This window comes from Entelurus aequoreus, linkage group LG23 (genome assembly GCF_033978785.1).
Source record: "Entelurus aequoreus isolate RoL-2023_Sb linkage group LG23, RoL_Eaeq_v1.1, whole genome shotgun sequence".
Taxonomy (NCBI): Eukaryota; Metazoa; Chordata; class Actinopteri; order Syngnathiformes; family Syngnathidae; genus Entelurus; species Entelurus aequoreus.
The window spans coordinates 27,005,888-27,031,981 of NC_084753.1; the positions used below are offsets into that span (position 1 = coordinate 27,005,888).

Consider the following 26,094-nt stretch of genomic DNA (forward strand, 5'->3'; position numbering starts at 1 on the left):
ACCCAAAACCAGTAAAGTTCGTAAATCCAAACAGAATACAATGATTTGCAAATCCTTTTCAACTTATATTCATTTGAATAGACTGCAAAGACAAGATATTTAATGTTCGAATTGAGAAACTAATCATTAACTTAGAATTTAATGGCAGCAACACATTGCAAAAAAGTTGACACAGGGGCATGTTCACCACTGTGTTACATGGCCTTTCCTTTTAACAACACTCAGTAAACGTTTGGGAACTGAGGAGACCAATTTTTGAAGCTTTTCAGGTGGAATTTGTTTCCCATTCTTGCTTGATGTACAGCTTAAGTTGTTCAAGAGTCCGGGGTCTCCGTTGTGGTATTTTAGGCTTCATATTGTGCCACACATTTTCAATGGGAGACAGGTCTGGACTACAGGCAGGCCAGTCTAGTACCCGCACTCTTTTACTATGAAGCCATGCTGTTGTAACACGTTGCTTGGCATTGTCTTGCTGTAATAAGCAGGGGCGTCCATGATAACGTTGCTTGGATGGCAACATATGTTGCTCTAAAACCTGTATGTACCTTTCAGCATTAATGGTGCCTTCACAGATGTGTAAGTTACCCATGCCTTGGGCACTAATACACCCCCATACCATCACAGATGCTGGCTTTTCAACTTTGCGCCTATAACAATCCGAATGGTTCTTTTCCTCTTTTGTCTGGAGGACACGACGTCCAGAGTTTCCAAAAACTATTTCAAATGTGGACTCGTCAGACCACAGAACACTTTTCCACTTTGCATCAGTCCATCTTAGATGAGCTCGGGCCCAGCGAAGCCGGTGGCGTTTCTGGGTGTTGTTGATAAATGGCTTTCGCTTTGCATAGTAGTTTTAACTTGCACTTCCCGATGTAGCAACGAACTGTAGTTACTGACAGTGGTTTTCTGAAGTGTTCCTGATGCACATTGATGTCGGTTTTTGATGCAGTACCGCCTGAGGGATCGAAGGTGACGGGCATTCAATGTTGGTTTTCTGCAGATTCTCTGAAGCTTTTGATGATATTACTGGTGAAACCCCTAAATTCCTTGCAATAGCGGGTTGAGAAATGTTGTTTTTAAACTGTTTTTGTTCACAAAGTGGTGACCCTCGCCCCATCCTTGTTCGTGAATGACTGAGCATTTCATGGAAACTGCTTTTATACCCAATCATGGCACCCACCTCTTCACCTGTGGGATGTTCCAAATTAGTTTTTGATGAGCATTCCTCAACTTTCCCCGTCTTTTTTGCCACTTGTGCCAGCTTTTTTGAAACATGTCGCCGGCATCAAAATTCCAAATGAGCTAATATTTGCAAAAAAAATAACAAAGTTTACCAGTTCGAACGTTAAATATCTTGTCTTTGCAGTCTATTCAATTGAGTATAGGTTGAAAAGGGTTTGCAAATCATTGTATTCTGTTTTTATTTACCATTTACACAACGTGACAACTTCACTGGTTTTGGGTTTGTACTACCCCAACAATATGATAGGTTGGGGAACTTAAGGAACTCACGAAAATGCTAATATTTGTTGGAATTAATAAAATAATAATATGAAAAATGAAAATAGCCTAATTCTTCATGAATAGAGTTGTTTTTGTGAGCATTTATTATCAAATATGTTGTATACTTGTCGCTACACTGAAATACAACTAAGAGTGTGTATGTTTATTTGTAGTTTAAAGGCCTACTGAAACCCACTACTACCGACCACGCAGTCTGATAGTTTATATATCAATGATGAAATCTTAACATTGCAACACATGCCAATACGGCCGGGTTAACTTATAAAGTGCAATTTTAAATTTCCCGGGAAACTTCCGCTTGAAAACGTCTATGTATGATGACGTATGCGCGTGACGTCACGATGGCAACGGAAGTATTCGGACCCAATGTGTCACCATACAAACTGCTCTGTTTTCATCGGAAAATTCCACAGTATTCTGGACATCTGTGTTGGTGAATCTTTTGCAATTTGTTTAATGGCCAATGGAGACTGCAAAGAAGAAAGTTGTAGGTGCGATCGGTGTATTAGCGGCGGACTACAGCAACACAACCAGGAGGTTGTGTTGTGTAGGTTGTGTTGTGTTTGAGCTGGATAGCAGATGCGCTACCGTGAGTACAGCTTTGGCTTCCAAACATTTGATCGCTTGCCCGTACGTGCGTTTCGCTATGTGCATGTCACGTACGTAACTTTGGGGAAATATATGTTTCTTGCCGACTCTGATGGCGGCCGGGGTGTCGTCGAAAGCTACAACGCCCGCCGCCGCTCCGTAGCTAAGTTACCTTCAATGGCGTCGTTAGCAACACAGCATTGTTAAGCTTCGCCAAGCTGAAAATTATTAACCGTGTATTTACATGTTCATGGTTTAATAGTATTGTTGATCTTCTGTCCATCCTTCCAGTCAGGGTTTTTTTAAATTTTGTTTCTATCTGCATTTGAGCCTGATGCTATCACGTTAGCTCCGTAGCTAAAGTGTTTCGCGTTCTTGACTCTCATTTTCAAGAGGATATAGTATCCGAGGTGGTTTAAAATACAAATCCGTGATCCACAATACAAAAAGGAGAGAGTGTGGAATCCAATGAGCCAGCTTGTACCTACTCAGTGGCCTAGTGGCTAGAGTGTCCGCCCTGAGATCGGTAGGTTGTGAGTTCAAACCCCGGCCGAGTCATACCAAAGACTATAAAAAAATGGGACCCATTACCTCCCTGCTTGGCACTCAGCATCAAGGGTTGGAATTGGGGGTTAAATCACCAAAATGATTCCCGGGCGCGGCACCGCTGCTGCCCACTGCTCCCCTCACCTCCCAGGAGGTAAACAAGGTGATGGGTCAAATGCAGAGGACAAATTTCACCACACCTAGTGTGTGTGTGACAATCATTGGTACTTTACTTTAACTTTAAGTTACGGTCAGAGCGAAAAAAGATACACCCTGCACTGCCTCTCTAGTCCTTCACTCTAACGTTCCTCATCCACGAATCTTTCATCCTCGCTCAAATTAATGGGGTAATCGTCGCTTTCTCGGTCCGAATCTCTCTCGCTCCATTGTAAACAACGGGGAATTGTGAGGAATCCTTCCTCCTGTGACGTCACGCTACTTCCGGTATAGGCAAGGCTTTTTTTTTATCAGCGACCAAAAGTTGTGACCTTTATCGTTGTTGTTCTATACTAAATCCTTTCAGCAAAAATATGGCAATATCGCGAAATGATCAAGTATGACACATAGAATGGATCTGCTATTCCCGTTTAAATAAAAAAAATTCATTTCAGTAGGCCTTTGAAATAAGTTTTCATTTTGGTTGCCGCAGGTTTCAGTTGCAAGTTTTGTCACGCCGTTCTTTCAGTTTGTTCACACGTGAGAGTCTGTCATTAAAAGTGATCCAGCTGCTGCTCATTTGGAAGGTTAACAGTTCTCAGGCTCAAAAGCCACATCCTCGCTACCCTGGAAAAGCGAGGACTTTTGCACGGTCGTATTTACTGGCAGAGACGAGCGTGCAGAAAGGAAAAGCGCTGCGTCACTGAAACCAAACAGCTGTGAACATGTGACCCCCAGGCAGCCGCAAGTCATGATGGCGATGGCTGATAGTCATAACTTCACAGGAGGCAAAACCCACAACGGCTAACCGGTCCCACAGCGAGGTCGCATTCATGTCTCAGATGGAGAGAGAGTCAACGCCTCAGACGGAGATAGAGGAAGTCAATGGTTTTGCAACAGAACATGCTTACTTACCCTCCAGAAATACTTTCTATTGGCGTCTTTCAGCAGTGTTTCGTTGGTGTACATTGCCCCTATTAGAGGTCCAAAGCGGGTTCCTTTTGGAATCAACTCCTTGCTAGTCACACCAAGCACCTGTCCAACACAGAACACATGTCATTGAAGGATAGCTTACAAACCGAAGGCCTAGTCAAGCATCTGGATTGGTTAAAAACCTAATCAAGAGGATCAGATACTGGCTTTCCACACCCACATTGAAAAAGGTCAATTCTCTGGATAATTGGCCTCTGGGAATCAATTGTACATGCAGACTACGGCTCTTTTGGACTTATCCTAGTTTGCACACAACTTTGTAACACTAGGTGATGTTCTGCTCCTCTGAGCTAGTTGGCCATTGGTGTTTTTCTGGGTGTGGTCAGATCTACAAGTCTTAATGCAAAGTGAATGTAAAGTTTGTGCAATTTTGTAGTTTCCATGATAACGTTGCTTGGATGGCAACATATGTTGCTCCAAAACCTGTATGTACCTTTCAGCATTAATGGTGCCTTCACAGATGTGTTAGTTACCCATGCTTTGGTCACTAATACACCCCCATACCATCACAGATGCTGGCTTTTCAACTTTGTGCCTATAACAATCCGGATGGTTCTTTTCCTTTCTTTGGTCCGAAGTACACGACGTCCACAGTTTCCAAAAAACTATTTGAAATGTGGACTCGTTAGACCACAGAACACTTTTCCACTTTGCATCAGTCCATCTTAGATGAGCTCGGGCCCAGCGAAGACGGGAGCGTTTCTGGGTGTTGTTGATAAATGGCTTTCGCTTTGCATAGTAGAGTTTTAACTTGCACTTACAGATGTAGCGACGAACTGTAGTTACTGACAGTGGTTTTTTGAAGTGTTCCTGAGCCCATGTGGTCCCCTGAGGGATCGAAGGTCCATAATATCATTGCTTACGTGCAGTGATCTTTCCAGATTCTCTGCAACCTTTTGATGATATTACGGACCGTAGATGGTGAAATCCCTAAATTCCTTGCATTAGCTTGTTGAGAAATGTTGTTCTTAAACTGTTGAACAATTTGCTCATGCATTTGTTCACAAAGTGGTGACCCTCATCCCATTCTTGTTTGTGAATGACTGAGCATTTCATGGAAGCTGCTTTTATACCCAATCATGGCACCCACCTGTTCCCAATTAGCCTGTTCACCTGTGGGATGTTCCAAATAAGTTTTTGATGAGCATTCCTCAACTTTCTCAGTCTTTTGTGCCACTTGTGCCAGCTTTTTTTAAACATGTTGCAGGCATCAAATTCCAAATGAGCTAATATTTGCAAAACATAACAAAATTTCTCAGTTTGAAAGTTAAATATCTTGTCTTTGCAGTCTATTCAATTGAATATAAGTTGAAAAGGATTTGCACATCATTGTATTTTGTTTTCATTTACCAACTTCACTGGTTTTGGGTGTAGTTTTTGTAGTTCTGGGACAGTGAGAGGCAGGCATTTAAGTATAAGAGTTAGTAGTAGTATAAAATGCATATCTGATCCCAGCGAATCATTGGCACTTTTTTCCTCTGTTTTGAGAACCACACAGACATAGCGAACTATAATCCAGGGGTCTCCAACTCAATTAACTTAAATGTGGGCCACTGCAGGTAGACTATGGGTGTGGCTGAGAGCTGCACAAATTATTCACTTCAGAATCATGTTTTAACCACGTGACCAAATTTGGTAACTAGTTATATCAGCAGCTATATTGAACCTGAGCTATAGTAGGCCTAAAGATATTACAAATATTCATCTCTCCTGGACTCGGTCAATTTAAAATCAACTATCAATTGAAAACGATTCTCGCAATATATTATTTGGTAGAAAAATTTCAAATTAAAGCCTGTTACAAAAGCGCCTCTTGGCTGTTGCTAAGTGCAGAGATGGCTTAAAAAAAATGCCCTCCCCTTGTAAATTTAGAATCAATTTAAAATCATAGTAAATGAAAATTGCAATTCGGATGTGAATCGATTTTTCCCAGCACCCTTAGTAGGTAGTGTTCTTGCTAGTGCACAGGTGTCAAACTCAAGGCCTGGGGGCTAGATCTGGCCTGCGACATCATTTAATCTGGCCCGCAAACACCTGGAAATATGTGTCAATAAAGTACTTAATATCTTCTCACTAAATGTAATGGATTTTTTTCATTTTGACAGAAAAAATATATGTACTGCTTGAAATTGCATACCTTTTCAACTTTAATAGTATCTATAATTGCAACATATATTACAGTATTTATTAAAGTTAAAGTACCACTGATAGTCACACACACTAGGTGGGGTGAAATTACCTTCTTCATTTGACCCATCCCCTTGTTCCACCCCCTGGGAGGTGAGGGGAGCAGTGAGCAGCAGCAGTGCCCACGCTCGGGAATCATTTTGGTGATTTAACCCCCAATTCCAACCCTTGATACTGAGTGCCAAGCAGGGAGGTAATGGGTCCCATTTTTATAGTTCTTGGTATATAATACTTTCCAAAAATGTTTTGTCTAAAAAAAAAAAAAAAACTTAAATATCTGCTTGACTTATGATTTTACATCAAACTACCCATCAAATTAATAAAAATGACGGTGTTCTTTTCAGCATATTACTGTAAATTGAAAAAAAAAGTACAATTTTTTTCGCATTAAAATTCTGTTGACAGAGCTGCAATATTTTTAGAGTAAAATCCATGGTTGTTGTTTTTAACGGTGTATTAATAATAATAATAATGATAATAATTTTTTACATTTGTAACGCCCTTTACATTTGTTAAAATATCAAAGGGCTACAAAGTATAAAAAAATAAATAAAATAGAAAGTTAGAATATATAATAAAAAATTAAAATAAAAATGAAAACATGACACACTAGATGAAAATTAGATAAAACAGAAACATAGATAAAGATAGAAATAAAAGCATGAAAGCACTGGATAAAAACAGATAGGCAAGCAGTGTATTTAAAAACAAGAAGGCAGAGAAATTACTGTAAATGGAAACACGATACATTTGTTTTTATGGTGGAAAAACTGGCAGCTAAGTTGCCAGAATAAAAAAAAATAAAAAAACTTGTACTATTTTTTCATTAACAATATAATGTTGTAAATTTAACACAAAAATTCTGGCAACTAAGCTGCCAACTTTTTCCCTAAAAACCCAACCAAAAAAAACAGTGGTACTGTTTTTCCATTTACCGTAAAATGTTGTAAAAAATAAAAAAAACAACACTATATTTTACAGTAAAAATTTGTAAATGTCAAGTTTTTACTGTAAAATCGACAGTCTACTTAGAACAATTTATATAATTAATAATGAAATCTAGAGGCAAATTCATACGTTAATCACTGTTACAAGCGGTCCTCTGATGGCAGCCATAACTGCCATGTGGCCCTCAATGAAAACCAGTTTGACATCCCTGTGCTCGTGGGATTCAATACTACCATAATATACTGTAGTTAAATATTAGCTGCTGAGGCTTCGTGGGCTGAAATTACACTAAACTATGATGTTGGGTAGAGAGCCACAGATGAAATAAAATCATTTATTTCTATTAAAACAAAAGGTTTTCTTTATTTTCCCCAAGCTGCCGTGCCTCGTCTCCCAGACCTCTGGTCTCAGGTGTATTTGGACCAACATAACGATGAGATGTAAGCAGAAAACAAGCTCATCAAGTGGCGGTGTTGTCCAGAGAGACCGTGAGAAGATTGTCCTCCTAGACTCCGCCTGTTGAATATTTCATAAGCCAATCAGCCATCTTTGTTGTCTTTCCGCGCATTAAAATTTAACCGCGACTCATGTTCTGTCACATCCAGGTGTGAAACGCACCCCTCTCGAGCCCCCGGGGCGCTTAAACAAGGATAAAGTATCACGGGCATCTCCCCCCTTTCCCGACTAGACAAGTCTCCATAACCCTTGAAGGCAGCTCCATGGCCTGTCTTTTGTGACATTAGTAGTTGTAACATATCCTCCTCTTTGGTGTCCTGAGACAGATTTTAAAAGGAAGCATCATCTCATCTTGTCAGACTTTTGACACCACCATGTCTTTAAAGTTAATCCTTTATATCAGTGGTCCCCAACCATTTTTGCACCACGGACCCGGTTTTATGCAGGCTTTATTCTCAGGGACCGGCTTCCCACTTGTGAAAAATACAACACACTATAAGGCTGAGCTGGACTTGTTTCTTTGCAATGAAATGCTGATAGAAATCAGCCTTTGGCTACAATCTGTCACATTTATATTTGATATGTTCATTAATGTGCATTGTATCATGTCACAAAGTTATAACAAATGGCGACTTCCTATGAGGAGTTTAAAGGCCTACTGAAATGATTTTTTTTTATTTAAACGGGGATAGCAGATCCATTCTATGTGCCATACTTGATCATTTCGCGATATTGCCATATTTTTGCTGAAAGGATTTAGTAGAGAACATCGACGATAAAGTTCGCAACTTTTGGTCGCTGATAAAAAAAGTCTTGTCTGTACCGGAAGTAGCGTGACGTCGCAGGTTGAAAGGCTCCTCACATTTCCCCATTGTTTACACCAGCAGCGAGAGCGATTCGGACCGAGAAAGCGACGATTACCCCATTAATTTGAGCCAGGATGAAAGATTCGTGGATGAGGTACGTGAGAGTGAAGGACTAGAGTGCAGTGCAGGACGTATCTTTTTTCGCTCTGACCGTAACTTAGGTACAAGGGCTCATTGGATTCCACACTCTCTCCTTTTTCTATTGTGGATCACAGATTTGTATTTTAAACCACCTCGGATACTATATCCTCTTGAAAATGAGAGTCGAGAACGCGAAATGGACATTCACAGTGACATTTATCTCCAACACCATACATCGGTGAAGCACTTTAGCTACGGAGCTAACGTGATAGCATCGGGTTAACTGCGGATAGAAACAAAAGAAATAAGCCCCTGACTGGAAGGATAGACAGCAGATCAACAATACAACTATCAGGAGACACCGAACCAAACACTGGACCTGTAACTACACGGTTCATGCTGTGCCGCCTGTCGAAGCCTAGCAATAATGTTGCTAATGACGCCATTCAAGCTAACTTAGCTACGGGACCTCGTCAGAGCTATGATAAAAACATTATTTCTCCACCTACGCCAGCCCTCATCTGCTCATCAACACCCGTGCCCACCTGCGTTCCAGCGATCGACGGCGCGACGAAGGACTTCACCCGATCATCGATGCGGTCGGCGGCTAGCGTCGGATAGCGCATCTGCTATCTTCAAAGTCCTCCTGGTTGTGTTGCTGCAGCCAGCCGCTAATACACCGATCCCACCTACAGCTTTCTTCTTTGCAGTCTCCATTGTTCATTAAACAAATTGCAAAAGATTCACCAACACAGATGTCCAGAATACTGTGGAATGTGGCGATGAAAACAGAGCTGTTTGTATTGAGATACAATGTGTCCGAATACTTCCGTTTCAACCATTGACGTCCCGCGCAAACGTCATCATACATAGACGTTTTCAACCGGAAGTTTCCCGGGAAATTTAAAATTGCACTTTATAAGTTAACCCGGCCGTATTGGCATGTGTTGCAATGTTAAGATTTCATCATTGATATATAAACTATCAGACTGCGTGGTCAGTAGTAGTGGGTTTCAGTAGGCCTTAAATTGTACATCTATAAACAAGCTCATTAGTATGTCTGGTGCACATGTGTCAAAATCAAGGCCCGCATAAGCCTGGAAATAATATGTGTCAATAAAATACTAGAGATGTCCGATAATGGCTTTTTTGCCGATATCCGATATTCCGATATTGTCCAACTCTTAATTACTGATTCCGATATCAACCGATACCGTTATATACAGTCGTGGAATTAACACATTATTATGCCTCATTTTGTTGTGATGCCCCGTTGGATGCATTAAACAATGTAACAAGGTTTTCCAAAATAAATCAACTCAAGTTATGGAAAAAAATGCCAACATGGCACTGCCATATTTATTATTGAAGTCACAAAGTGCATTATTATTTTTAACATGCCTCAAAACAGCAGCTTGGAATTTGGGACATGCTCTCCCTGAGAGAGCATGAGGAGGTTGAGGTTGGGTGGCTGGGGGTTTTAGGGGGTAGCGGGGGGTGTATATTGTAGCGTCCCGGAAGAGTTAGTGCTGCAAGGGGTTCTGGGTATTTGTTCTGTTGTGTTTATGTTGTGTTACGGTGCGGATGCTCTCCCGAAATGTGTTTGTCATTCTTGTTTGGTGTGGGTTCACAGTGTGGCGCATATTTGTAACAGTGTTAAAGTTGTTTATACGGCTACCCTCAGTGTGACCTGTATGGTTGTTGACCAAGTATGTGTTGCATTCACTTGTGTGTGTGTGAAAAGCCGTAGATATTATGTGATTGGGCCGGCACGCAAAGGCAGTGCCTTTAAGGTTTATTGGCGCTCTGTACTTCTCCCTATGTCCGTGTACACAGCGGCGTTTTAAAAAGTCATACATTTTACTTTTTGAAACCGATACCGATAATTTCCAATATTACATTTTAAAGCATTTATCGGCCGATAATATCGGCAGTCCGATATTATCGGACATCTCTGTGAAATACCTATTTTTTTTCTTCTTTACTTCTTTACTTTACTTTACTTACTAAAGGTATTAGGGGGTTTTTCTAGTTTGACATGGGAAAAAAAATCATGTCCTATATTGCAACAAATATTATATTATCTAACGTTTTGTTGGTCAAAATCCAAATAAATACTTAAATATCTGCTTAACTTGTGGTTTCGAAGCAAGTTATCCATCAAATTGTACACTATAAAAATGACCAATAGTCAATCAATCAATCAATCAATGTTTATTTATATAGCCCTAAATCACAAGTGTCTCAAAGGGCTGCACAAGCCACAACGACATCCTCAGTACAGAGCCCACATCAGGGCAAGGAAAAACTCAACCCAGTGGGATGACAATGAGAAACCTTGGAGAGGACCGCAGATGTGGGTGGACACCCCTCCCCCCCCCTCCCCACCCACCCCCCACACCTCCCATCCCCCACCCCTAGGGGAGACCGGTGCAATGGACGTCGAGTCTAGCATAATATTGTGAAAGTCCAGTCCATAGTGGTATAGATTTTACTGTAAAATTTAGGGAGGTTTTTTTTACAGCATATTACTGTAAATTGGGGGAAAAAATTACCAACGTTAGTTTTTTTTACTGTAAAATTCTGTCGACTGAGCTGTCCGTTTTTTGTTTTGTTTTTTTTTTACTGTAAAATCCACGGTTTATGATTTTATGGTACCACATTTTATCATGGTAAAAAACACCATATATTTTACAGTATAATATTTTACTGGCAATTAAGCTGCCAGTTTTTTTCTGTAAAAAAAACAGTGGTAAAATCGGCAGATTTTTTTTACTCTTTACGTAAAAATGTTTTTAAATATTTTAATTCATAGGCAATTTCGTAAATTATTTACTGTTACAGGCGGCCTTCTAATGGCTAGCCATGACTGCGGTGTGGCCCTCAATGAAAACAAGTTTAACACCACTGGTCTGGTGGGACAGGCCAAAGTAAAGTTGGAGAAAATGCAGTCCTTTATAAATGATTTAATGTTTCTCTCTGGCCCAGTAGCAAATGCGTCATGGACCTGTACCGGTCCCCGAACCGGTGGTTAGGGACTTTCCTGCTATGGGTAAAACACGAACCACCTTCTATGTTGCCTGCAAATAAAACTTCCTAAAGCCGCTGACCCAAAGGCGGCGTCTGTCCGGTGCCTGCAGTTTGCTTTACGGCGTAATTGAGTGCTAGGACCAAAAGGGCCGAAGTAGCTACTAATCACGGACACCTGAGGCTATGTGCCTCGGTCTTTGTCTCCACATAGCAAAGGCTGAAATTAGACAACAGCATGTCAAGTATTTCCTGCCTGATGATGGATGAGTGGATGCAAGGCAGAAGCGAAACATGTCCGAATACGTGTCACTTTCCCCCAGTACCTGTGCTGAGTCCAGGCGGCGTTTCAGGGCCAAGTTCCTGGGCAAGGATCGCGCCGCTCGCGTCTTGCTGCTCTTTGGGGACTCTTCATCCAAAGGCTGGTCCTTCACTATGTACGTGCACTTATCCTCAAAGTCCGCCTCGCTCCATGATGTCATGTCTGCACCCGCCGCCGCCGCCATGACCCCCCCTGTGCTCTGCGGTGACCCTTCTGAGGTTAACATGACTGGGCTGCACTCAGAGGTCGAGGCCTGAAGAGAGATAGCCACAGTTTTAGATGGGTTGGTTTATTTCCCCCTAAAATTCTAGCTTTTCAATAGCTCAGGGTTAGGGCGTTTTATCTCAATGACATTCAACAATACACATACAGTACAGGCCAAAATTTTGGACACACCTTCTCCTCATTCAATGCGTTTTCTTTATTTTCATGACTATTTACATTGTAGATTGTCACTGAAGGCATCGAAACTATGAATGAACACGTGGAGTTACAGTTGTGGTAAAAAGTTGACATACACTTGTAAAGAACATAATGTCATGGCTGTCTCGAGTTTCCAATCATTTCTACCACTCTTATTTTGTTGTGATAGAGTGATTGCAGCACATACTTGTTGGTCACAAAAAAACATTCATGAAGTTTGGTTCTTTTATGAATTTATTATGGGTCTACTGAAAATGTGAGCAAATCTGCTGGGTCAAAAGTATACATACATCAATGTTAATGTTTGGTTACATGTCCCTTGGCAAGTTTCACTGCAATAAGGCACTTTTGGTAGCCATCTACAAGCTTCTGGTTGAATTTTTGACCACTCCTCTTGACAAAATTGGTGCAGTTCAGCTAAATGTGTTGGTTTTCTGACATGGACTTGTTTCTTCAGCATTGTCCACACGTTTAAGTCAGGACTTTGGGAAGGCCATTCTAAAACCTTAATTCTAGCCTGATTTAGCCATTCCTTTACCACTTTTGACGTGTGTTTGGGGTCATTGTCCTGTTGGAACACCCAACTGCGCCCAAGACCCAACCTCCGGGCTGATGATTTTAGCTTGTCCTGAAGAATTTGGAGGTAATTATCCTTTTTCATTGTCCAATTTACTCTCTGTAAAGCACCAGTTCCATTGTCACAAAAACAGGCCCGGAGCATAATACTACCACCACCATGCTTGACGGTAGTCCTGGTGTTCCTGGGATTAAAGATATCACCTTTTCTCCTCCAAACATATTGCTGGGTATTGTGGCCAAACAACCCAATTTTTGTTTCTTCTGACCACAGAACTTTCCTTCTTATCTTTGTCCATGTGATGTCAGATGAAACAAAAAATTTGCTGTTTGGCCACAATACCTAGCAATATGTTTGGAGGAGAAAAGGTGAAGCCTTTAATCCCAGGAACACCACACCTACCGTCAAGCATGGTGGTGGTAGTATTATGCTTTGGGCCTGTTTTGCTGCCAATGGAACTGGTGCTTTACAGAGAGTAAATTGGACAATGAAAAAGGAGGATTAACTACAAATTCTTCAGGACAACCTAAAATCATCAGTTCGGAGGTTGGGTCTTGGTCGCAGTTGGGTGTTCCAACAGGACAATGACCCCAAACACACGTCAAAAGTGGTAAATTTTGTCAAGAGGAGTGTTCAAAAATTCAACCTGAAGCTTGTGGATGGCTACCAAAAGTGCCTTATTGCAGTGAAACTTGCCAAGGGACATGTAACCAAATATTAACATTGCTGTATGTATACTTTTGACCCAGCAGATTTGCTCACATTTTCAGTAGACCCATAATAAATTCATAAAAGAACCAAACTTCATGAATGTTTTTTTGTGACCAACAAGTATGTGCTCCAATCACTCTATCACAAAAAAATAAGAGTTGCAGAAATGATTGGAAACTCAAGACAGCCATGACATTATGTTCTTTACAAGTGTATGTCAACTTTTGACCACGACTGTATGTACTTAACAAAAAAAAGGGTGAAATAACTGAAAACACGTTTTATATTGTAGTTTCTTCAAAATAGCCACCCTTTGCTCTGACTACTGCTTTGCACACTCTTGGCATTCTCTCCATGAGCTTCAAGAGGTAGTCACCTGAAATGTTTTTCACTTCACAGGTGTGCTTGAAGTTCGTCGAGAGAATGCCAAGAGTGTGCAAAGCAGTAATCAGAGCAATGGGTGGCTATTTTGAAGAAACTAGAATATAAATCATGTTTTCAAGAGACGTCTTATTTTCAAAATTATTCATGCTTTTTCACAAAAAATGCAATCATTTGTAGTTGATTAGAATGCTCTTAATATGCCACAGGTTAGCAGGTTCCTACAACATTTGTAGTTCCTGTTTAACTGTCAGAGAAGTGAATCATTTCAAAAAAAGGAAAATTGAGAAGACAACTTTTTAAAGTGTTTTGGCACTTTTTTGTGTCATTTCCGGCTAAAGAAACCAAAAACGCAACATTTGGAATATAACAAATGCTGTACTTAAAGGGGCTGTTTTGCAACCTTTACACGGATACTTTCCCAGGGAGTTGAATGCATTTTATCCCGCCGTCTTACGGATTTTAGGACGTAATGACGTAAACGTTTGCGTGTAACAATGCGCATTAGCTTTGCGTATGTTGGCTGACAACATACGCAAAGCTAATGATACCGATTTGGCAAAGTTTAGCTATCAATGTTAGCTATCGTTGAATGTATATTCTATCATAACAAATACATGACTGCAAATTGTTAGTGGAGGAGATAGCAATGAGTGACAAGCCTGAACGCCGGACAAATTCCTCAGGCCAACAAGCAATTTTATTCTATATAATTAGTCATTGTGAAATTATAGACATGTAGAAATATACAGTATATACAGTACAAGCCAAAAGTTTGGACTCACCTTCTTATTCAATGCGTTTTCTATATTTTCATGACTATTGTACTTAACAAAAAAAGGTGAAATAACTGAAAACATGTTTTATATTCTAGCTTCTTCAAAATAGCCTCCCTTTGCTCTGATTACTGCTTTGCACTCTCTTGGCATTCTCTCCATGAGCTTCAAAAGGTAGTCACCTGAACTGGTTTTCACTCCACAGTTCTCTTGGAGAATGCCAAGAGTTTGCAAAGCAGTAATCACAGCAAAGGGTGGCTATTTTGAAGAAGCTACAATATAAAACATGTTTTATATAATAAGTACATAAGTCCACATGTGTTCATTCATAGCTTTGATGCCTTCAGTGACAATCTACAATATAAATAGTCATGAAAATAAAGAAAACCTATTTAATGAGGAGAAGGTGTGTCCAAACTTTTGGCCTGTACTGTACAGTTAAAAAAAAAAAAGTACCTTTCTTATTACTATTCCTCAAAAAATGGCAGATATCTACTAATTAGAGAGCATTATTTGTGTAAGATCCCACTAAATTGTCACATGAAGTAAAGTGAAGTGAATTATATTTATATAGTGCTTTTTCTCTAGTGACTCAAAGCGCTTTACATAGTGAAACCCAATATCTAAGTTACATTTAAACTAGTGTGGGTGGCACTGGGAGCAGGTGGGTAAAGTGTCTTGCCCAAGGGCACAACAGGGGTGACTAGGATGGCGGAAGCGGGGATCGAACCTGGAACCCTCAAGTTGCTGGCACGGCCACTCTACCAACCAAGCTATACCGCCCCCACATGATAGTCAGGTCAACAAAAACTCAGGTCAACAAAAACAATCATAAGGATGGGGGACATAGTGTGCCAAAGAATATATATGCCACAAAACTGATGGTTATAGGGCCTATGTGTCAAAGTCAAGGCCCGAGTGCCAAATCTAGCCCCCGCGAATTAATTATCTATGGTCCCCAGGATGATATTTGATTAGTATTAGAACCGATCCGCAGTCCACAGACGCCTGCTGCTGTTTTGCACGCACCAATACTCCATCAGTGTTGGCGCTAGGAATTTTCAAAATGGGGTCCCAGGGACATAAAGTCATAAAAGCTACCGATATAGTGAGTTTACATAATTCACCCACGGAACTTTAGCTATTAGAGAGTTCCGGTCGGACGATTTTTCACGGGACACATTTTCAGAGTTGTTGTAGTGAGCCACGGATGAGGAGATGCTGCTCCGTTGTTGATTTAAGTCAAGTCTGAATGTCATTAAAACAGTTAGCTCCATCTTTTGACATTCCTTTAGACTGCCGTCCTGGGAGAAGACGCTGTCAAAGGTGAGCCACGTAAATAGAGTGTCCGCCCTGGGATCGGTAGGTCGTGAGTAGGGATGTCCGATAATATCGGACTGCCGATATTATCGGCCGATAAATGCTTTAAAATGTAATATCGGAAATTATCGGCATCGGTTTCAAAAAGTAAAATTTATGACTTTTTAAAACACCGCTGTGTACACGGACGTAGGTAGAAGTACAGAGCGCCAAATAACATTAAAGGCACTGCCTTTGTGTGCCGGCCCAATCACATAATATCTACGGCTTTATGCAACAGCCATACAGGTCACACTGAGGGTGGACGTATAAACAACTTTAACACTGTTACAAAAAGGCGCCACACTGTGAACCCACACCAAACAAGAATGACAAACACATTTCGGGAGAGCATCTGCACTGTAACACAACAAAAATACAACAGAACAAATACCCAGAACCCCTTGCAGCACTAACTCTTCCGGGTCGCTACAATATACACCCCCGCTACCACCAAACCCCGCCCCGCCCCATCTCCTGAATTCGGAGGTTTTAAGGTAGGCAAGTATGCTCTAGTATATTCTGGACCGAAGTTGTGTGCCTTCATTGTTCTTGTAGCTGTTGTTTTGAGGCATGTTTAAAAAAAATAATAATAATGCACTTTGTGAAAGTCAATGTATAGTATTTCCCATAGTTGTAGTGGGTATCAGGATTATCTCAGGGAGAGCATGTCCCAAATTCCAAGCTGTTTTGAGGCATGTTAAAAAAAAAAAAGCACTTTGTGACTTCAATAATAAATATGGCAGTGCCATGTTGGCACTTTTTTCCATAACTGGAGTTGAAGTTGTTCTCTTATTTTGGAAAACCTTGTTTTTGATTGATTGATTGAAACTTGTATTAGTAGATTGCACAGTACAGTACATACTCCGTACAATTGACCACTAAATGGTAATACCCGAATAAGTTTTTCAACTTGTTTAAGTCGGGGTCCACGTTAATCAATTCATGGTAAAGTTACATTGTTTAATGCATCCAGCGGGGCATCACAACAAAATTAGGGATAATAATGTGTTAATTCCACGACTGTATATATCGCTATCGGTTGATATCGGAATCGGTAATTAAGAGTTGGACAATATTGGAATATCGGATATCGGCAAAAAAAGCCATTATCGGACATCTCTAGTCGTGAGTTCAAACCCCGGCCGAGTCATACCAAAGACTATAAAAAAAATGGTACCCATTACCTCCCTGCTTGACACTCAGCATCAAGGGTTGGAATTGGGGGTTAAATCACCAAAAATTACTCCCAGGCGCTGCCAGCGCTGCTGCTTACTGCTCCCCTCACCTCCCAGGTTGTGAACAAGGGTGATGGGTCAAATGCAGAGAATAATTTCGCCACACCTAGTGTGTGTGTGACAATCATTTGGTACTTTAACTTTAACTCTTAAATAAGACCGCCCACAAAACGGCGCATCCTGAAGCGACTGTCAGAAAGCGGCTTGAAGATGATCTGTAAAACATCATCTATGCAACATTTTGACCAAAGAACCACCATTACATGTTATGTAGACCACAAAGAAGTCTTTTACATTTAAAAAAAAATCCTAATATGGCCACTTTAATGCGCCTTATAATCCGGTTTGATTGATTGAGACTTTTATTAGTAGATTGCACAGTACAGTACATATTCCGTACAATTGACCACTAAATGGTAACACCCGGATACGTTTTTCAACTTGTTTAAGTCGGGGTCCACGTTAATCAATTCAGGGTACAAATATATACTATCAGCATAATACAGTCATCACACAAGTTAATCATCAGAGTATGTACATTGAATTATTTACATTATTTACAATCCGAGGGGGCGGGATGTGGAGGGGGTTGGGGCGGGGGGGTTAGGTTTGTTTGATATCAGCACTGCAGTCATCAACAATTATATCATCTGAGAAATGGACATTGAAACAGTGTAGGTCTGACTTGGTAGGATATGTACAGTGAACATAGTGAGATCAGAAAGCATATATTTACTTTTGATTATTTACATTTGATTAATTGCAATCAGGGGAGGTGGGATGTGGTGGGGGGCGGGTGTTAGTCTAGGGTTGTAGTTGCCTGGAGGTGTTCTTTTAGTGCGGTTTTGAAGGAAGGTAGAGATGCACTTTCTTTTACACCTGTTGGGAGGGCATTCCATATTGATGTGGCATAGAAGGAGAATGAGTTAAGACTAGGGATGTCCGATAATGGCTTTTTGCCGATATCCGATATTCCGATATTGTCCAAATCTTAATTACAGATACCGATATCAACCGATACCGATATATACAGTCGTGGACTTAACACATTATTATGCCTAATTTGGACAACCAGGTTTGGTGAAGATAAGGTCCTTTTTTAAAAAAATTAATCAAATAAAATAAGATAAATAAATTAAAAACATTTTCTTGAATAAAAAAGACAGTAAAACAATATAAAAACAGTTACATAGAAACTAGTAATTAATGAAAATGAGTAAAATTAACTGTTAAAGGTTAGTACTATTAGTGGACCAGCAGCACGCACAATCATGTGTGCTTACGGACTGTATCCCTTGCAGACTGTATTGATATATATTGATATATAATGTAGGAACCAGAACATTAATAACAGAAAGAAACAACCCTTTTGTGTGAATGAGTGTGAATGAATGAAGTTTTTTTGGGTTGGTGCACTAATTGTAAGTGTATCTTGTGTTTTTTATGTTGATTTAATTTTTTTTAAAAACGAAACAAAAACAAAAAAAACGATACCAATAATTTCTGATATTACATTTTAAAGCATTTATCGGCCGATATTATTGGACATCTCTAGTTAAAGGCATACTGAAATGGTATTTTTTTATTAAAACGGGGATAGCAGATCCATTCTGCGTGTCATACTTGATCATTTCGCGATATTGCCATATTTTTGCTGAAAGGATTTAGTAGAGAACATCGACGATAAAGTTTGCAACTTTTGGTCGCTGATAAAAAAAAGCCTTGCCTGTACCGGAAGTAGCGTGACGTCACAGGTTGAAATGCTCCTCAAATTTCCCATTTTTTACACCAGCAGCGAGAGCGATTCGGACCGAGAAAGCGACGATTACCCCATTAATTTGAGCGAGGATGAAAGATTTGTGGATGAGGAGCGTGAGAGTGAAGGACTAGAGTGCAGTGCAGGACGTATCTTTTTTCGCTCTGACCGTAACTTAGGTACAAGCTGGCTCATTGGTTTCCACACTTTCTCCTTTTTCTATTGTGGATCACGGATTTGTATTTCAAACCACCTCGGATACTATATCCTCTTGAAAATGAGAGTCGAGAACGCGAAATGGACATTCACAGTGACTTTTATCTCCACGACAATACATTGGCGAAGCTCTTTAGCTACGGAGCTAACGTGATAGCATCGTGCTTAAATGCAGATAGAAACAAAAGAAATAAACCCCTGACTGCAAGGATAGACAGAAAATCAACAATACTATTAAACCATGGACATGTAACTACACGGTTAATGCTTTCCAGCCTGGCTAGCGCGTCTGCTATCCATCTCAAAGTCCTCCTAGTTGTGTTGCTGCAGCCAGCCGCTAATACACTGATCCCACCTACAACTTTCTTCTTTGCAGTCTTCATTGTTCATTAAACAAATTGCAAAAGATTCACCAACACAGATGTCCAGAATACTGTGGAATTTTGGATGAAAACAGAGCTTTTTGTATTGGATTCAAAGGGGTCCGAATACTTCCGTTTCAACAATTGACGTCACGCGCAAACGTCATCATACATAGACGTTTTCAAACGGAAGTTTAGCAGGGAAATTTAAAATTGCACTTTATAAGTTAACCCGGCCTTATTGGCATGTGTTGCAATGTTAAGATTTCATCATTGATATATAAACTATCAGACTGCGTGGTCGGTAGTAGTGGGTTTCAGTAGGCCTTTAAGACCGTTGTTAGATCGGAATCTGGGTTTAAGATGGTTTTTGGAGCTCCCCCTGGTGTTGTGGTTATGGCGGTTATTTACGTTATTATTTACGGTGTGCCTTTTGTATGAAAATAGACCTGAATAGACCCACTCATCAGCAGTGCGCCTTCTAATCCGGTGCGCCCTATGGTCCGGACAATACGGTAATCACTTTTTACAAGATGGAGCAGAGCTAAAATTACAGTGAGGAGGCAGCAGCCATGCACTTTCCCAGCCTCGGCTACTACCGGACAAACAAACTTCAAAGTGGAGCCCTCATACTCGCTGCCCCCTCTGCTGCCCCTGCTGTCCCATACATCCTGTGAAAACCGGAGTCACAAACCCCGGAGCTGTGAGGGGAGGTTCCTGTCCACGTCATTCTCCCTGGAGCAGCACCACTTTCACAAGGAAGCCGGGGCCAAGCGCTCCCAGTGAATCAAGCAGACTTCCTCTGGACCAAATGAGGTTTTTTTGGCCCTCAAACACATCCATCCTGTGTACTGTCTCTGCAGTTCACACGAAGATCGTAGCCAGATATGACACCCCCGCAACCTCCCCAAAGCATCCCGACTGATGGGATGAAACAGTGAGGACAGTAGAAGCTTTGATTAAAAAAACAATACTGGGACATGCCCTCTCCAAACTGCTTCCTGTTCAGGTTGCCACTCACGATGGTGATAAGATAATTTCCAGTGAAATGAAAGCCGGCCTGCTTTTGTATTGACACATCTTGTTAAATGTTGCTGAGAAAGTGTGTCAATTAGAGATGTCCGATAATGGCTTTTTTGCCGATATCCGATATTCCGATATTGTCCAACTCTTAATTACCGATTCCGATATCAACCGATACGATACATACAGTCGTGGGATCAACACATTATTATGCCTAATTTTGTTGTGATGCCCCGCTTGATGCATTAAACCAGGGGTGTCCAAAGTGCGGCCCGGGGGCCATTTGTGGCCCGCAGGTCATTTTTTAACGGCCCCACGGCACATTTTAAAAATACGAATGAAAAAAATTAAACACATGATAAGTGGTATAAGAGACCAAACAGGTGAAATGTAACAAGAAAATGTCGCAATGTTTACTCTAATAACACAAAGCTGCCACGCAGGCTGTTTATTTCTTTAAAAAATAATAATGAATCAAAATCAATGTCATTATGAATTATTGACCTATTCAAGGCTCCAATTACGTCACATCTGAGATATTTTTGGGGAAAATGTTGCATATTTTGTGTTTGCCATATAAAAAACAGAGCTGTTTTTTATAAAGAAGTGCCTAAAACGAACAAACAAAAAACATAAACAACAATAAAACGTATAATTGACGGATAGATCTGAAGTTGATCTCGAGATTATTGTGTTAAAGTAAACAGTAAAAAAAAAAAAATACAATTATTTTTTAACACTATAATTATTTGGATCCCCAATAATTTTAGTGTGATTTGTTTTTAAGTGTCTTTGCTCAAAAAATAATAATGATTTAAAATCAATGTTGTTATGAGTTATTGACCTTTTTGAGGCTCCAATTATTATATAATCTCAAATATTCCACTTAAAAATTGTATTTGGTGAAAATATTGCATATTTTGTATTTTTTCCTTAAAAAAACAGGGTTTTCTTTGACAACAAGAGCATACAACTTAAATCTTTAAAACCGTTATATTGACAGATAGACCTAATGTTGATCTAGAGATTTAAAACTTGAATAATAATAAAAAATAATAATACTGAATAATGACACATTTTTAATATTTTTTTGACCAAAACCCTTTGGGGTCCCCGGGATCAAGCCTGAGTGGAGGCCTAAATGTGAATTTTTTATACATATATTGTATTGGTTTTTAAAATAAAAAATATCAAAATGGCCCCCGCTTGCTTTGATTTTTCAGAATGCGGCCCTCGGTGGAAAAGGTTTGGACATCCCTGCATTAAACTAAGTAACAAGGTTTTCCAAAATAAAAGAACAACCTAAACTCTAGTTATGGAAAAAAGTGCCAACATGGCACTGCTATATTTATTATTGAAGTCACAAAGTGCATTATTTTTTTTTAAATGGCTCAAAACAGCCGCTTGGAATTTGCACATACATTACATAGAAACTAGTAATTAATGAAAATGAGTAAAATTAACTGTTAAAGGTTAGTACTATTAGTGGACCAGCAGCACGCACAATCATGTGTGCTTACGGACTGTATCCCTTGCAGACTGTATTGTTATATATTGATATATAATGTAGGAACCAGAATATTAATAACAGAAAGAAACAACCCTTTTGTGTGAATGAGTGTGAATGAGTGTAAATGGGGGAGGGAGGTTTTTTGGGTTGGTGCACTAATTGTAAGTATATATTGTGTTTTTAATGTTGATTTAATTAAAAAAAATTAAATAAATACATTTAAAAAATAAATAAAAAACAGCGATAATTTCCGATATTACATTTTAAAGCAGGCCGATATTATCGGACATCTCTAGTGTCAATTATCACACCAAAGAAGGGTTGTCAAAATATACATTGAAGGGCTAACCAAGCACCCAAAACAAAAATAAGATGTACAGTTTAAGCAGGCCTGGGCAATTATTTTGACTCTGGGGGCCAAATTTAGAGAAAAATTGTGTCTGGGGGTCGGTATATCTCATTTTTAGGAACACTAATACAAGACAATAATGTCTGATTGAATGCTAAAAACGTTATGGCAGACTGCCTTAAAAAACGGAATGGAATTTTAATATTTTTTTAGTGAATGAGACACCCAGAATGTACATGAAAATAAAGAATGTGGGATTTACTATATTAACTACGAACGATAAAACACTGAATATTGACAACATATGAACGTCACACCCCCTCTCCATCTGCCCAGGTCTGAGTTCAAGGGACTCTTTGTAACCATACTTGCCAACCTTGAGACCTCCGAATTCGGGAGATTGGGGGGGGGGGGGGGATGAACTGAAAGTATTTCTTCCAATCATTTTGGAACTTGCAAGCGTACTTCTTCTTCTTTCTCGTCGTCGCCATGTCTCTTCTTTGTTCTTCTGCTTCGTCTCTGTTATGATTTTGGACATTACTACTTGCCGTAGTTTTGAAGCAATGCATGATGGGAATCCGGATGTTGTGTGCCAGTGTATTAACGTGCCGGCTGGAATAAACACACGCTGAGAAATAGCTCCATGCCTGCCTACTTTATGGGTTATAGATAAACCTATGGATATCGGAGACAGATATAATAGTCTCATTTTCAGGTGAGAGAGGACGCTAAAAGCAGTGCCTTTAAGGCACGCCCCCAATTCTGCATTCTAATGAACTACAAATGGTTGCATTTTTTGTGAAAAAGAATGGAAATAAGGTGTTACTTGTGCCATAAATATCCAAATGATAGTATTTTTGGAATTAACCATACATTTACCTCTTTATGAAAGGCGAATAACAGACCTTACTGTAAATATACATTAGAATAACAGAATATTTTAAGTTTGCAGTTTATATGTATTTGACTAATTTTCTGATGTTACTTTAGTTATAATATTTAAGTTGGCACACAAAATACTTTACTTTATAACAACAAAAGTAAAATAAAAATTAAAATGAACAATGAATTGGCCTACAAATAATATTATTTTTAATACTATATCATTAAAATGTTTTTTGTTTTTTTAAGTTTGCACTTTATATGTCTTATACTAATTGTCTGGTGTTACCTGTGTTATAATATTTAATTTGGCACACAAAATACATTACTTTATAACAACAAAATGAATGATGAGTAGGCCTACAAATAATATTATTTTTAATACTATATCATTAAAATGTTTTTTTTTTATTTTTTTTTATTTGCACTTTTTATGTAATATACTTTTTTTGGGCACACAAAATACATTACTTTATAAGAACAAAAGTAAAATTAAAATAAAATGAACAAGGAGTAGGCCTGCAAATAATATTATTTTTAATACTACATCATTAAAATGTGTTTTTTTTTAAAGTTTGCACTTTATATGTACTATACTAATTTTCTGGGGTTACTTTTGTTTTCATATTGAAGTTGGCACACAAAATTCATTACTTTATAACAACAAAAGTAAAAAAGAAATAAAATGAACAATGAATAGGGCCTACAAATAATATTTTTTTAATACTATATCATTAAAATGTTTTATTTTTATTTTTTATTTGCACTTTATATGTAATGATTCCTTCAGGAGAGTTCCTTCAGGAAAATTAAAAAATATATGTATAATTATATGTACTTTACTAATTTTCTGGGGTTACTTTTGTTTTAATATTGAAGTCGGCATACAAAATACATTACTTCATAACAACAAAAGTCAAATAAAAATAAAATGAACAAATGAGTCGGCCTACAAATAATATTATATTATAATGTTTTGTTTTGTTTTTAAGTTTGCACATTTTATGTACTATACTAATTTTCTAGGGTTACTTTTGTTTTAATATTGAAGTTGGCATACAAAATGCATTACTTTATAACAACAAAAGTCAAATTAAATGAACAATGAGTAGGCCTACCAATAAAGGGCAACAACTTTTCACCCTGTTTTGCTGTCTAAATAATTTTGCGCCTCGGAATGAGTTGTCACAAATGGTGACAATTCACTCCGAAACCCCGAGAGCTGTCGGTGACGGGGCAGAAATTATGTCGTGAAAATGGAGACATGAGTCAACGCCACACACAGCTGTAACGTAATGAGGACGCCCTTTTGTCTCTATATGCCCAACTCAGAGTGATGGAAAAAAAAAACAAAAAAAAAACATCCTCCTCTGGTACATTATAATTAATAGTGAATGTAAAGAGTACACTTACTGTGAAGCCTTGAGAGGAGCCACACATAAGTGAGGCTGTGTGGAGATCTTGAGTGTGTGTGAGCAACCAGTGTCTCCTTCCCCTCTCTAAATCTTTCTGTTTCTCATTCACTATCTCTCTCTCTCTCTCTTTCGCTCGCTCTCTATCTCTCTTTCTACCTGTTTGTGACTATACACTCCCTTTTCCTCCTCCCCTTTTGCCCCATGACTCCTCCTCAGAGAGTGCGTGTGCGTGTGTGGGTGTGCGTGTGTGCGTGTGTGTGTGGGTGTGCGTGTGTGTGTGTGTGTGTGGGTGTGTGTGTGTGTGTGTGTGTGTGTGTGTCACACTCTTGCCCCGAGGCGTGAGGCTTTCTCCAAAGGTGGTGGGGGCTGTCACGCAGCTATGTCCGGATCAGACCACATACGTCTTCATTCTTCCAAAACATCCACTTGAGCGTGCCAACGTGGACTTCGGAAGGTGACATCATTTTGGCGCCCGGCGAGTAGAATGAAGTAAGTGACAGGCGATGTCACTTGAACGTCTGCCAGAGGTGGTAATAGAGAACAGTAATCAGGTGTTTACGACTGTACGTCGAGGAAAAGCTGTCGGGGGTCGGTACGGGGGGGACTGGAGCCCATCGCGGCCGCATTTCGGGCGGAAGGCGAAGTACACCCACGACAAGTCGCCACCTCGTCACAGATAGACTGAGACAAACTTTATTGATCCACAAGGGAAATTGCTCCACACGGTAGCTCAGTTACAAAGGATGGAAAGGATGAAGTGCTGGCTGTCCAGAGTCCGGACCCGGGGTGGACCGCTCGCCTGTGCATCGGTTGGGGACATCTCTGCGCTGCTGACCTGTCTCCGCTCGGGATGGTCTCCTGCTGGCCCCACTATGGACTGGACTCTGACTATTATGTTAGATCCGCTATGGACTGGGCTTTCACTATTATGTTAGATCCACTATGGACTGGACTCTCGCTATTATGTTTGATCCACTATGGACTGGACTCTCACTATTATGTTAGATCCACTATGGACTGGACTCTCACACTATTATGTTAGATCCACTATGGACTGGACTCTCACTATTATGTTAGATCCACTTTGGACTGGACTTTCAATATTATGTTGGATCCACTATGTACTGGACTCTCACTATTATGTTAGATCCACTATGGACTGGACTTTCACTATTATGTTAGATCCACTATGGACTGGACTTTCACTATTATGTTAGATCCACTATGGACTGGACTTTCACTATTATGTTATATCCACTATGGACTGGACTTTCACTATTATGTTAGATCCACTATGGACTGGACTCTCACTATTATGTTAGATCCACTATGGACTGGACTTTCACTATTATGTTAGATCCATTATGGACTGGACTTTCACTATTATGTTAGATCCACTATGGACTGGACTCTCACTATTAT

The 26,094-nt window shown here is 39.7% G+C and overlaps 1 protein-coding gene across 2 annotated transcripts in view; it reads right to left on the minus strand.

Moving 5' to 3' along the window:
• The window catches only part of prdm1c (PR domain containing 1c, with ZNF domain), a 35,932-nt gene extending 11,074 nt beyond the window's left edge, over window positions 1-24,858 (minus strand). Inside the window, exons 1-3 of one of the 2 annotated variants that reach the window (XM_062034986.1) lie at window positions 24,671-24,858; window positions 11,699-11,947; window positions 3,730-3,849 (exon numbers count right to left, since the gene is read on the minus strand). In XM_062034986.1, the coding sequence (XP_061890970.1) occupies window positions 3,730-3,849; window positions 11,699-11,947; window positions 24,671-24,697 (396 nt within the window). In that variant the 5' untranslated portion in view covers window positions 24,698-24,858. The remainder of the gene's footprint in view (window positions 1-3,729; window positions 3,850-11,698; window positions 11,948-24,670) is intronic. The other variant, XM_062034987.1, reaches the window with a different exon arrangement.
• Between the last annotated feature and the right edge of the window lie 1,236 nt (window positions 24,859-26,094).